At 42.5% G+C, this 14,929-nt stretch overlaps 1 protein-coding gene across 1 annotated transcript in view; it reads right to left on the bottom strand.

Annotated features, from left to right (window-relative positions):
* Nucleotides 1-9,102, bottom strand: part of Dach1 (dachshund family transcription factor 1) — a 365,290-nt gene extending 356,188 nt beyond the window's left edge. The window contains exon 1 of the mRNA XM_090342049.1: nucleotides 8,276-9,102. Within this exon, the coding sequence (XP_090198175.1) occupies nucleotides 8,276-9,102 (827 nt within the window). The remainder of the gene's footprint in view (nucleotides 1-8,275) is intronic.
* Nucleotides 9,103-14,929: the final 5,827 nt, after the last annotated feature.

Raw genomic sequence — 14,929 nt, 5'->3', positions numbered from 1 at the left:
AGCAAGAGATCTCTCACCCATTGACAAAAGCAATCCACTCTCTGTCCACTTGAAAAGATACCCTCTGGGTGCTGGTGGGTCATGCCTGTAACCCTACCTACTCAGAGGCTGAGATCTGAGGATTGCCTTTCTAAGTTCCCAGGCTGGAAAGTCCATGAAGCTCTTATCTCCAATTAACCACCAAAAACCCTGTAGCAGAGCTGTGGCTCAGGTCCTAGCATGCTAACCTTGAGCCCAAAAGTTCAGGGACATCTCCCAGACCCTGAGTTCAATCTCCAGAACCAGCACACACATATGCGCACACACATATGCGCACACACACACACACACACACACACACACACACCAGAGTGACTGGTAATATAAACTTTAAAGTTCTATTAAATTGCTCCTTAAAACTTAAGGCACTATGAAAACTAGAAGGTGCCCAATATGTAATTCATGAGAAATTTATTAAAATTCAAAAATCAAAGATTTTGGTCATTTTTTCCTAGTGATAACACTTTTTCAATCTATTGAAAATGTGTTCTCCTAATAAATATTACTTTTTTTTTTTTTTTTTTTTTTTTTTTTTTGCCAGTTGGGGCTTGGATTCAGGGCCTGACCACTGTCTTTGGGCTTTCTCAAGGCTAGAGCTCTACCACATGACCCTCAGCACCACTTCTGGCTTTTTTTCTATGTATGTGGTATCGAGGAATTGAACCTGGGTTTTCGTGCATGCTAGACAAGCACTCTACCACTAGGCCAAACTCCCAGCCCCTACTATTATTTTTGTTAAAAGAAAATAGATTTTTTTTTGCCAGTAGTGGGGCTTGAACTCGGGTCCTAAGCATTGTCCTTAGGCTTTCTCGAGGCTAGAGCTCTACCACTTGAGCCATAACTCCATTTTTAGCTTTTTCTATGTATGTGGTACTGAGGAATCTAACCTGGGTCTTTGTGCATGCTAGGCAAGCACTCTAGCACTAGGGCAAACACTCAGCCCAAATAAATAGATATTTTTAATCATAAAGTAGGAATACTATTAAAAACATGACTACATTTTAGCAGCAAAGTAGTAAGTTCAAAGCTTTCAACTTCAACTGGTTTACTTCACTTACAATTTAATAAAATGTTTTTTTTAATATCAGACTAGAAATAATTCAGTCCTTTTATTGTTGCTGTTAGTTAAATTTTAGGATGTATTTCAAAATGTTAGCAAAGTATTTCCTATGCTGAACAAGTGAAGCAAACTACTTTTTTTCCTTGACTGATATATTTTAGAGATTTATTATCATTTATTTAATATATGACAAGTATGCTAAAGATGAAATAAAAAGTATTTAACCACAAATGTTTCTACATTCTTCCAGTAGTTTCTTTCAGTGATACACTTTCCTGACATATACAAGTATGTAAGATCAAGCAAGTAAGTTTAGTTTTTCCTGGTATGATAGAAAGGGCAACCTGATTATTTAGAAACCTTTCTAATATACATAAAGTTAAACTTATGTTAACATTTAACAATATTCAGATATTATGTTTACTTCTCCATGCATTGGAGAAAGCAAAACATTTTCAAAAATTAGCCCATCTGTTGTGTTGCATTATGAAAAAAAGTCTTAATAATTTATCCAGTATATCAAGTATAAATACTTTCACATTTTTCTAGAGGATTCTTAAAGAACTACTACTTAACACTGTGTAAAGCAGAACTCTTACTCTTCTTTCCTAAGTCAGTTTTGTATCCTTTTGCAATTAACTATAACCATCATCCTACCCTCTCCTTCTGTGTGTTCAACTTTTGAAAATTTCACAGTCAAGTGAGATGATTCATTAATGCTCTTTCTGAGCTTGGCGTCTTCCAGTTCAATTACTTGCTAGATAGAGTACCATTACTATGTCTCAAGTATTGTATTCAACCTGCACAAGAATATTGTTTTAGCTTCTACTCTTGATTGACCCCTACCTCTTTCCTGCTCTCTTTCCTTCTCTTCCTCCCCCTTGCCTTTCCTTGTCCCTTCCCTTTCTTCTTTTCTCCTGCCCTCCAGTCCTCCCCTTCCTCTCTCCCCTCCTCCCGTCCTCCCTCCTTTCTCCATTTCATCATCATTCTCTAAACTTTTTTTTTCTCAAAAGAAACTGGCTATTCAATGTCTAGCAGTGCTACATAGATATTATAGATATTATACTTATATACTTATATTTAAATAAGACCAACTAACCTAACTAACATACTATGTTATTACATAGTACATTTTGTAGTTTAGTTGTTTTGACAACTTCCAGTGCAGTCATATATATTTTAATTTACAGAAGAATCCTGGTTTGAAATCCTGGATCAGTCTCAAGGTATTTTGGATCAGAAAGCAATTCAGCCATTGGCACATTAGGATCCCATTTACAAAGCTCAAAAAGTAAATTTGTTTAAATTTAGGGAATAAACTTAGAGAAGAGAATATATCATGAAATTTTAAATGCTCTTGATTTGAAACCATTGACTATGAATCAAATGATGATTTGGGTCATTTTCTAACAATCTTTAACAATAGCTCATCAAACTAAATGTAAATATCTTATGTTTGATGTTCTTGTTTTCTGAACCAAGAATCTGATAAGAAGTTACATTATTGTAATGAATATCAAATAGCTATTATTACATAAAATTATTTTCATTAGGAATACTTTTGATAAGTCAAGGAAGAAAAGGAAGAAATTTGTGTAGAATGCAAGTTTGTGCAGAGACTTTCTATGTTTGAAACAAACATATCTATGTAGACTCTGAGAGTTCTGATACTACACTACACTTACCTAAGCTCCATTAGGTGGACTTTCAATTCATTATTTTTTACTTAAAAAAATAAATCAACAAACATAACAAATGTCATAGAGGGCCTTCAAAATGCAGTCTAAAAGCTTGAAAAAGTGAATGTCTTCTTAGAATATTTAAGTTGTAGTAAATACAATACATATATCTCAAACTGACCAATCAATATGCATTACCTCTGTGGAGGAAAAGGTACATTTAACATATACTAAAATTCTATTTTTATAAGAAGTCAAACATAAAATAAAACCTTATCTTAATTACATTTCAAAATACCCAAACAGTTCACATCATTTTTACATTTCTTACTCATCCTTTTAAAAGTGTGTAACTTGATGTACTTTTTCTGTGTTAACAGTGTGCAGACAATAGATATATAAAAGATAATATTCAAAGATTAATTTGGTAAAGAAATAACCAGAAAAAACTTAAAATCAACATGTTCAGTGAAATGTAGAAGACTCACCTGTACTAGCTAGAAGGTATTCATGAAATAGTTTCTTCAGACAAGGATTCAAAGAGAAAAAATGTGTAACCTGTGAGAGTCTCATTTTGCAATATTGCTTTCTATGTTGCTAATACATTGTTTCTTGAATACTTATTTGATTGACAAAGGCAATTCTATGTATTGAATAAAATAACTTGAAAAGGTGAAATAATGCTAATTGGTAGTCAAATCCCAAATTTTTCTTGAAATGATTGCACATTAAGCTAATTTACACATGCTACTCACATTCCAAAAACAAAACAGCAAATGAAAACAGTACGTATTATGTTTTTGAATCTTGGTGGATCAAATGTAGTAAATTGCCAAAAGAGACGAATGATTTATGTTCAAATCCTGCCAAGACTTTAATCAATATCGGTTATCATGTGTCCAAGGATTGGGGGGAGGTAAGCAAGGCAAAACATTAGTCTCAACAATCTACATGCAATTTCCCTGAGATACAGTAAACATAATAATTTTAAAGTTTTGTATCCAGTCTCTAAAACTGTAAGGAATCTCTGGCGACAGGAGATGACTATCTTGTAGTTTATTCTATATAAGTGAAGCCATGTGAAATAAAATACCATTTGTCCAAATCAAATTTCTTGCCTCAACATTAAGTAATAAATTGTAGAGTTCAAAACAGAAAAAATGTCTGTAGTTCTGTGCACTATGCCAATAACGATGATGATTTCTTGGAGACTAATTCCAGGGAAAACAACAGGTTTGAAAGATATCCAAAAAAACTTAAAAATTTGTTTTCTATAATCCAATGTAAACAATGAGTGATAAATGTAAATCCTAGAATTTCTTATACTTTGTTCATCTATTAATTATTAACCTATAAGTTTCTATTAAGTTCTTAAAACAGAAGTCAATATCAAAACAAGTTTCAGATTTTATGCCCTAGCCTTCCCGTCATAGTCTTTAGAAACATTATAAAATGAGACAGTAGGTTTTATAGGAACCATTAATCTACTGTAATACAAAACTTCAAAAGCATAATCTCTCTTTATATGAACTAATCCCTGAATTTCTCTGTGCCAAGTGTCATAATTATCTGCTAGAAGTGAGTGAATCTACATTTTGTTGTTTCTCTATGTGCAAATCAGTGCCATTGAAAAACAAGCAAGAAGAGAAAATTAACTGGAGATGGTTTCAGCTTTCTATCTTTATTAACCCCTGACAACAGAAATAAATTTAAGAGCTGGGGGAAAATATTGTTCTTCTTACACTTAGCTTTTATTCATAAATGGCTCAACAAGTCTTTCAATTTTCTGTCCATTGATGATATATATCTATAGTCATATAAAATATCTGATAAAATTAACTGTAAACATACCCATAGAGGTAAAATCAAGACCCTGAAAGAAAAAAAAATGTTCTGACAATAGTCAAGGAAATAAGCATTTTAGAAGATTGGGTGCAAGAGTCACTTTTATTACACAAATTCACAGAAAGTAATTTCTAACCCAAATCTACAAACAAGCAATTGACTCATATACCATGTGTAATTGCTGTTCTTGTTGTGGTGTTAGTGTTGTTGTTTAATAGTTGGCAAATGAATTCTGCTAATGCAACTAATGTTTAGTTTTAAAATAATAATTTGAGAAAGCTGATCAGGGTCAGATGTTTCTTTTGAGAACTTTAAAAATGTACTTCATACAGTTTATTTCATGGTTTGAGAATTAAACTTTCTAGCTTCACTATCTAGCAGGTGAGTTTCTTTTTAATTTTCTTGTGATAATGACAGATCGCTTCAACATTTATTCCAGTTTTCATAGATAGCATACCAATAAAATAGCCCCAAGCAAACTTAAATCTACTCTAAGATTTGCTGCTAACTTATTGAGTCACTTTGAGCTCATTTATGAACCTTTTCTTTACATCTTTTCAGCTCCTCCAATTGCTGCATTTAAATATTACAAAGATTCATATTCACACACATATTCTTAAAGCAGCTAAGATGTGATTTTTCTCTCATATACCACATACATTACATATAACATTGCATGCATACAACATGAACAATTTTATGTAGTTTCCCTCCTGACGGTTCCTATTATACTCTGCATTAATGATTCTCTTAGCCTGTTAAGTAACTACAGCAGGAACCAGGGTGAAAGAAATCAATGGATCTAGTTGAATGAAAAACCAACATAATATAGGCATAAATTGTACTTGAATGAAAAATAATTTTAGTTTCTAAAATTTAACATGAAGAACATTCAGGCTATTCCTTCCAAATAAAGAAACTGATAGCACTTCTAATTAATATTAAAAATAATAATGCATTATAATGAAACCAATATATTCTTGGTGAGAAAGAATTCAAATAACAATTTGCTATTTCCTTAATGTAGAGATCGTAGAATTCCAGTAAGTATTCGCAACCACATATCTTCGTGTTAATGCCTACAATATTTGCATGTATATAAATTTAAGTAAGCTTTTTAATTGATTACGTAATCAAAATTCAATGATGCCAACCCACTTTCCATACTGAACTTAAAAATAAACTGAAAGAGGATTTTAGAGCAGCACATTTAATTACAAAGTGTTAAGGCCAGGTAATTGAAGCATAATTAAAGTAGTGATAAGATATATTTCAGTGAATAAACAGTTCTACAGAATTTAACTTATCTTGGCTCCGCAAATTTAAACTGCAAAGCTGTTATGAACCTCAGGGAGTTTTAAAAATTGCGTTAGTAACTTTTAAAACTCTTCTTTGTCCATGAATGATAGGGGGAAAAGAGGGGAGAAACTGAGACAATTTTTTAAAAGATATCTTTAAGCTGATTATAACATTAATTATTATACAACCATCGGAAGATATTTTCTCCACCAGTGACCTCATGTGTGCGTACCAGTGTATGTAAAATCCCTATTGATTACCTGGGGCAATGCATGCCTTAAGAAATACACAAAGAAAATCTGGATTTGGAGGAGAGTGGATCCATTACTTGGAAAGAGAAAAAAAAAAAACAAAACAGAATTTCACTAGTTCATTGGAGAACAAACATTTTAAAGCAAACATGTCTGGATTGACTTCAATCGTTACCTAACATTCTTCCTAACAACTCCAGGACAAAATTCTACCCTGCTTTAAATAGTGTTAACAATAGATGCGGGGTCCACGTTTGATATTATCAATGACCAAGGCCTGGAATTATCTGTGTAAGTGATGTGCAGAGATAATGGCCTCGCCTTCCCCCCCGCGCGTCCTGCCCATCCACTTCTGCCAGCGCGTGTGCACCTAACCTACTCCAAATGAAGTTCGCAGAGCAGACACACTCCCACATCCCACATGTGAACCGTGGCCACGAAAACCCCCGGAGACCAATTTCTGGATCGCTCACAAGAAGACGACTGCTGGGGTAGATGTGCAATCTAAGTGTATTCTGTAGTCTTTTCTGGCCTTGGGGGAGGAATCTTTGTCCCGGGAAGACCTAGCAGCGTGTGTACCTGTGTTATCTTCTTCCATCGCTCCTTCCCGCCTCAGTTTCCCTAGCCGTTAGGAACCCACGTCGTGCCTTCCCCTCCCTCTCTCCACTGACGTGCAAGACAGCAAAGTTTCCGCGCAAATGCGGAGCCCCCGCTGCCACGTGCGCGGCTGCAGGTCTCCACTTCCCCGCTCGCGCTCCTCCCGGGGAGTCTCCCAACTTTTTTGGGGGGGGTGGGGGGAATCTCCCAACTTTTGTGCCCTCTGCAGCGGGCAGGGGGGGGGGGCGTTGGTAGGGGGACAAAGCGGACCGGAGATGGGAGAAGCTGGGAAGGCTTCCACCCCGAAACCTGCTCAGCTGCCCCGCTCCCGCCCCCTCTCGGCAGATCCTCCCCCGTGGACTCCATCATTAGCATTAAACTGGCAGGGCTCGGGACCCTCTCTCCAGAGCCTGCCAGCGCGTTTGTTTGTTTGTTTGTTCTGGGGGAGAGGGGCTGAAGAAGCCCCGGACCCAGTATTCAGATCTGCCCGGCCTCCCGGGGCCAAGCGTGCACCTGCTCCGGGGGTGAGCTAACCTGACATACAAAGGAAAGAGCTAAGAAAGAAAGAGGGGTATGTGGTGTGTGGGGGGGTCCCACTTCATGTGTGTGTGAGACCGGAAGACCAGAGATGGGGAGTATGGGGAGGGGGCTGTCATTCCTCCCCCACCACCTTCCGGGAGTCTGGGGGCCGCGGGGGTCACCATCCCTCGTAAAAGGAAACCTGAGAGTGCCCTGCCCGCGTCTGCCCCGGCGCGCGTGCTCTGGATTTCCTTTGCACACGCACCGGCTGGCCCGTGGACTCACGCACACACGCACGCACCCGCAGACCCCTCCCCTTCACGGGGCTTCCCTTGGGGACCCGGAGTAGAACTCTCGGACCGTCCTCCTCCCCCACACCTCAGCCCTCCCCCACTGCGCCCCGTGATCGCCCCGGGGGCCCTAGGCCTGGAGTTTCCTTCCCCTCCTGACCTCGGCGTGCCCTCCTCGCCCGCCAGCCCGTTCCCTGCACTTCCTCGTGGGCCCCTGGGCAGGGAGCGTGGCTCCCGGATTCCCCATAAACCCTTCCCGGGGTCAGGGTCACGACCTCTCCCCGGCCCCCACCCCCGATCGGAACCCACGTCCCGGGGGCGCACGCACGCGGAGAGAGGCGCGGGGAGAAGTGATCAGAGGCGTCCGGGCCCTCCCCCGCCTCTCCCCCTCCACTCCTCCCCACGGGGGCCCTCCAAGTCCCCCTCCACCCCAACTGCCTAGCTCCGGCGGGCGGGGAGGAGGGGAGAGCAGGGCGTGGGGTGGGGGAGGGCAGCGCCAACTTCTCAGGCGGGCGGGCGAGGCCCCGGGGCGCCCCGGGGAAGGAGAGCGCGGGGCGAGCGGCGCTCACCGAGCGCGGGGCGCGCGGGGCGAGCGGCGCGGGGCCTGGGGAGCGAGGAGCTGGGGGGTGAGGTGGGGTCCCGGAGGGTAGGGCGGGGTGGTGGGGAGACGCATAGGTTCCCCTCGCGCTGTTTTACCTGGCGTTGGTGCAGTCATTGTAGAGGGTCTCGAAGTCCTTCCTGGAGATGAGTTTGCAGCGGTTGACTCCGGGCTGGATGGCTCCCAGTCCCCTCAGGATGCGAACCTGTTCCACGTTGCACACCACCGGCGTGATCTCCAGCCGCTTCAGCTTGGTGTAGACCGTGTGCAAGCCGCCCACCAAGTGCTTCAGGAACAGGTCGAAAGCCTGGGGCAGGCAGATCAGCTCGCAGCCCTCCACGGTGAACGAGGCCACTTTGGCCCCCCTCAGATCCACCATTTTGCACTCATTATTCTGGGGGGTGTTTTCCACTGGGGACGGGGTTGAGTACACCGGTTTTCCGGGGAGGGGGCCGCAACTGCTGCTGCTACTGCAACTGCTGCTGCTGCTACTGCAACTGCTGCTGCTGCTGCTGCTGCTGCCGCTGCTGCTGCTGCTGCTGTTGCTGCTGCTGCTGCTGTTGCCGGCGCTGGCGTTGATGGGGGTGCTGGAGGCGCCGCCGCCAGTGCTCGCGGCCGCCAGGCTGGGATTGCCGCCGCCGCCGCCGCCTCCGGTTCCTCCGGTGCCTCCGGAGCCTCCGCCGCCGCCGCCGCCGCCCGGAGAGGTGACGGTGGCCGCCGCCGCCGCCGCCGCCGCCGCCGCCGCAATTGGCTCCGGCCGGAACAGAGTTGGCCCCGAAGACGCCGGGGGCCCGATGGAAGGAGCCGGAGACGAGGTGGCCGAAGAGGTGGAGGTGGTGGTGCCCGAGGACGCGGCGGACGTGGAGATCGGGGGTTGAGGGGGGACCAGCTGGGTCGGAGGGATCAAAGCCGCCGGCACTGCCATGGTCACATAGAAAGGGGGGGACAAGCGAAGGAGGACAGGAGCGAAAACTGGGGAGGATTGGGGGGGGAGAGAAAAAAAAGTTGCCACACAGACACACACACGCGCGCGCACTCACACACACGCGCGCACACACACCACCCGAGAAGGGCGGGGGGGGGGAAGGAACGAGCGAGGGAGGGGGGAACAACCACCACCACAACTCTAGGAGAGGATGAGGAGGAGAAAGCGAGAGAGAAAGGGGGGTGGGGGGGGGTCCGGGGAAGGGAGGGAGGGAGGTGAGGGCCGGGAAGAGCGAGCGAGGGAAGCGGAGAGCGAGCGCCCGAGGGGCGAGAGCGCCAGAAGCGCTCTGGAGAGAAATGCACAAAAGTGTCCCGCAAGTGGAAATGCGAGTCCTCTCCGGGGGGCTGCGATCCGGGGCGGCTCGGGTGGGGAGGAGGAGGAGAGGGGGGCGGGGGCGGGGAGGGTCGATGTCGGTGTGGGTCCGGGGCTCTAGCACAAAGTTAGAGATGAAGGTGAAAAGGAGGAGGAAGAGGAGGTGGAGGAGGAGGAGGAGGAGGATCGAGGGACTTGGGTGCTCCCTGGCAAGTACATTGATCAAAGATTGAGCGGGGAATGACAGAGAGAAAATGAGCTGGAAAGTGCTGGCTGGCGGCTGGACGGGTTGTTGTTGTCACCGGGCGCAGAGGGGAGGAGCTCCGGAAACTTGAAATACCCTTTGAAGCCGCAGAAACCTCACTCACTAGTATTAACCCAAATTATCCAACCAGGAACTCGGAGCTGAGATGAGAGAGAGAGAGAGAGAGAGAGAGAGAGAGAGAGAGAGAGAGAGAGAGAGAGAGAGAGAGAGAGAGAGAGAGAGAGAGAGAGAGAGCGCGCGAGCGAGCGCATTCTAGGAGCAGAGGAGGGGAGGGGGACAAATAAATAAATAAAAATCAGGACCACGAAGAGGCGATCGGAAAAAAAAAAAAGAGAGATAGTCACCTACTCCTCTTCTCTTCCTACCGTTAGCTTGCACGCCTAAAGCTCCGCTTCTTCCGACGGCTGGCATTTTTAACCACCGCCTCCTTTCTCCACCCCACCCCAAAAAAGCTTCTAAGCAATTGCCTGGCCCATGGAAAGAGCGCTCCGAGTTCTTTCTCTTCCAAGAATTTCTCTCTCTGCGCGTGTTTTGTTTTGTTTTGTTTTTCTTTTCTTTCTTGCAATCGGACAGACAGGGGTGGGGTGGGGGCGGGGAGAGTGGACATTCCCACTTGGGTCATTCTTGAGAAGTTATGATGAGCAGAATTCATATGTTTCTCAGCAAAATGCAATGTGTTCGTGCCCGGGGTTGTTTTCTTTCACTGTGAAAAGTGTGTATTTCTAGAAGGACCGTGCGATTGTCCGGACCGCGTTCAAGTTTGGGGAGAGAGTCAGCTCCTCGTCGCTCCAGAATAATGGAATGCTTTGTGTCGAAAAACCCTTGTTTCCTAATAAATAGGGCTGCGGGGATAAATGCTTGCCAGGAGAAGGATCGTTTAAATCACTTCACTGTCGTCCCCAAAGGTAGGTTAGAACTGTCTGCTGTAGCTAGAGAATGTACAGAGATCCAGGGTCCCTGAAGATTTACTAAGTGTGAAGCAAAGCCACACGGACGTTTCGAACCCCATACTCTAATGAATTCACCTGTCTTGCACAGTAACCAACTCTCCTCGCAGCCTTTAGAAGCTTAGGGGCTCTCCTTGTTAGTGTTAGGGACATAATTATTACTGGGCTGTTTTTCTTTTTTTTTTTTTTTTACCATTTTTTTAAAGTGCCACTATATTTTGGAAAAGTACTTTTCAGTTAGTTCCTGTGAAAATGGGTTTTGTAAATGCTGAGATGAATTAAGCTTTGCCAATTGATAAGCAAAGGCAGAAAGGGTAGCTGTGCTTATAAACAATCTAGAACAGGGTTTTGACTGACTCCTTCTCTTGTCCTTCTCTCCTTTCCTAACTTGCTTCATGGAAGTATTTATTCAAGGATTTTTGACCAGCTTATGATCTGGACATGGGTCACATCTGTTTGGTGCTTATATCTCTAGGAATCTTAAATAGTTAGGCTTTGAACCTGTCTGCACTTGTTCAGTGATTTCACAAGATGTGAAACAATGGCCTGGCATTTGACAGATTTTAAAAATAAAGTATTAGTTCACAGGGTTGGGAGATTTCATAATGAAATTTCTGCCATTTTGCTTTTGAAATGATCACTTTTCTCTATTGTTGTGTTTAATCCTTTAAACTCTTCACAGTTTGGTGTCAAAGGGTACAGGAATGGTACAGAGAAATGTGAGGCCACTGAATAATTAGTCTACATTTAGGCTAAACTTTTTTTTTGGGGGGGTCATAGCAATTTGATGAGGAAGCTTTCTAGGTTCTAAGAAGATTCAGAAAATTGTTGCAGAAAAGTAGATAAACTTCTACAAACACAGCTGCTTGGCCTAGCTAGCTAATGCATTTTTACATATTCAGGATTTTTAAAATTAATTTTCAGTCCTCAAATCTAGCCATAATCAAAGGTGGAGATTCGAAAACACTTCTTTAAATGTACAGACACAGTTTAAAGTGTGCTTTCATGTATTGGAAAATATTGTCATTTTTAAAATGTCTATCTAGCATGTTAAAGCAGAGGAGAAAAAGAAGAGGAAAGGTATTACGCTCTGTAAAACTGATTTTGATTAAAAAAACTAACTTTAGAACTGTGCATTTAACTTTAATCACTATCCATGTGGGTTCTAAATGCTAAAATTATATGGCATCATTTAAAATCTCACTCCCACTAATAGAAAAAGATAAGAATTAAATTTCAAAACTCTACCCTTTCCTTCCTCATTGCTCACATTTCCCTAACCTCTCACTCATCCATTACCTGCCACTCTCTGAGGCCATAGACAGGAAGCAGGGTTAGCAGACTAAGCCATCATTCCACTCCTGCTTCTCAAGGAAAACCTGCAATCCTCAGAGCATGTGCTGCACTCACAATCAGGGCTAGGGGACATTTACCCCAACCTGAATGGACATCAGGTCTCTAAAGCAACTACCACTTTACTCCTTTGATCAAAGAGTAGGATTAGACAAGGCACACAATGAAATGACTATAAGTACAAAAAGAAAGTCTTGAAATGTTAAAGCATTTACTCATTTTTATCTGTCTTCAAAATATTCTGAGGGATGAAGACAAGCTGTGTTTAGGGAAAAAAAAAAAGCACATAGATAAACTTAAGAAAGATTCCAGATTCTCCTTCCCTGGGATCTCTAGCTTTCCGAGCTTTTGTCTTGTTTGTTTATTGTTTTGCATCTCTGGTTGTTCCTGGTCCTTTCGTCCATCTCCACATCCCCCAACCTTCACCCAATTTGCATAAGCAAAACTCAAAGTACTGTAACTGATATTAGAAAAATTCTCCTTGTGTTTTGTGAAGAAGCATTGTGCTGAAATCAATAAGACTGTTTAAAATTCAAAGACCTGCAAATCGCTCTGTTTGTCCTTTGATAGGGGCCTGTGCTGATTAAAATGCTACCAAGAAAGCTTAATTGCTGCACTAATTAAGAAGTCTTTAATTTCTTTCCTAGGATATCGTTTGATGCTTAGCTTGTACCAGTTCAGGGAAGGTATTTTCTTCCCTCCTTCTGCCCCCTTCTGGCCCCTCCCCGCCCTCCCTTCCCTTCCCCCCTGAGGAGAGAGATCCGTAAGAGTGGGAAGAATGGGAACTAATGGGGAGAGAGTGGTCTCAGATCTCATCTGTATTGCTTAGGAGAAATAGGCACAGGATAGAGTTCTATGCAATGTGAGATGCAGTTTCAGGAAGATCTGTGAGGTTGTAGGGGCTGGTAAGGAAATGCGAAGTAGCTGTTGCAGCTGAAGTCCGAGTGAATACCTGGTGACAACAGGCACTTTAGCAGAGGAGGAAGGCTTCCTATTTGGCTAAAAGGGGCAGTGACAAGGAAATGAAACAAGGACACACACATAAAAAAAAGACTTTATAAACCTGTGGTTTAACAAAAGAGAGAATAGGTCTGTGGAAAGATGGATTTGTAGTTCGGATTTGGTAAGTATCATTTTATATTATGAGTGTAAAAACATGAATTGTATGAGGATTTGTTTTTGACCCTTTTTCTAATCCAGAGAGCCACAGCACTGTATTACAAGTACAACATCCTTATCTATTGACCTATTTTATTCACTGATTTCTCAAGTGGGGAAACTGACTAAATGATTTCACAAAGCTTTCTCTGTAATCAATACTTATTTTTTTTAGGTTTATTCATGCTGAATTATAATTCTGGTAAATGCCTGCAAGGCAGAAGATTGTATACAAGATACCAATATTGACAAAGCCAGGATAAGTCAAGTTCTTAAATGGTCAGAGTTTCAATATAGCAACTTCTGTACTTATTTTCAAAATGAAAATGCTCATTTTATAAGATATTTTAAAAGATCAGAAGTATTTGAGTACCTGGAAGGATAGAAAGATAGATCCCTGTAATACTTCAAAATTTCTTGAAAGCTTTGAGAATCACTAAATGCCATCACTAAACATAAACAAATAATTGGAACATATTAGTTAAGATTCAGGGCAATACAATTTCCTTCATTTTTTCCAAGTTATATTAAAAACATGCACAGAAAAAATACAGATGTGTAATCCAGATATATACTGAATTCCTTTCAGTGACAGGACAAGGAGATAACATGTTTCATGGATTCAAAGGGAGCTTTACCATTCTGAGCACGACGTCACTCTAATTATGTTTACTCTAATTGAAGGCAAGGGTTGGGTTTTTTTGAATCAAATTACTTTCAGAATTTTTTTAAATAATGCGAGTTGGATCAAATGTTGATCACAAGCATTTCAGTCTTTCAAAATGTATTGGAAAATTAAATGAAAAGTAGAGTTTGGTACAAACAATGCCCCAGGGCAAAAAACAACTAACACTAGATTTTCCAGTCCAGCCATAACACAAATCAATTTGAGCACACTTCTATGGCCAGACTGCCAGATTGTTATGACTGCTAATTCACTCAATCAAAGAATGCATTAGCACACCCGGCACAAATAGCCTCAACAATAGCATGCATTTCTCAACAATTCCAAGATATATCACAGTGCAGAAGTAAAGAGGAATATCTATTTTACATCTGCATGTTTACCCATGGATCTGTTTCCTGAACAGAAATTTTAAAAAGGACAGACTAAGATAAACTTCAGACACCAGTTTATTAAAGAGCTATCAAAGTTTGGCAAGTCTAGAAAAGGTATCAGGATAGTTCACTCACTTTGTTAAAATGTTTCTCAGGAGAGAGTCCAAAATTTATGTTTGCACTTTAGTAGTAAATCATTGAAGATGGAAAAATTATGCCAAGTAACTCTCTGAAGCCTTTTTAACTCAGAGATGGAACTTCTCTGGTCAGCTGGGCAGATAAACTTTGACTACTTAAGCATACACTTTCCAACTTCTTTACTGGGCCAGCTTCTGTTCTCTCTCTCTCTCTCTCTCTCTCTCTCTCTCTCTCTCTCTCTCTCTCTCTCTCTCTCTCTCTCTCTCTCTCTCTCTTTCTCTCTCTCTCCCTCCCTCCCTCCCTCCCTCCCTCCCTCCCTCCCTCCCTCCCTCCCTCCCTCCCTCCTCCCTCCCTCCCTCCCTCCTCTCTCTCTCTCTCTCTCTCTCTCTCTCTCTCTCTCTCTCTCTCTCTCTCTCTCTCTCTCTGTGCTTCAAGTGCTCAGTTTAGGTGGCTTTCACTTCCACAGGCTCCCTCTTTTCTAATTCTCTGCCTCTGGTGAAGAACAAGGGATTGGACTCTTATCTCTCTGATGCAT

The sequence above is a fragment of the Megascapheus bottae genome, chromosome 11 (genome assembly GCF_031878675.1).
Source record: "Megascapheus bottae isolate mThoBot1 chromosome 11, mThoBot2.hap1, whole genome shotgun sequence".
NCBI classification, from domain to species: Eukaryota; Metazoa; Chordata; class Mammalia; order Rodentia; family Geomyidae; genus Megascapheus; species Megascapheus bottae.
Note: the sequence above shows the minus strand (reverse complement) of the source record. Positions and strands in the feature narration are given on the sequence as shown.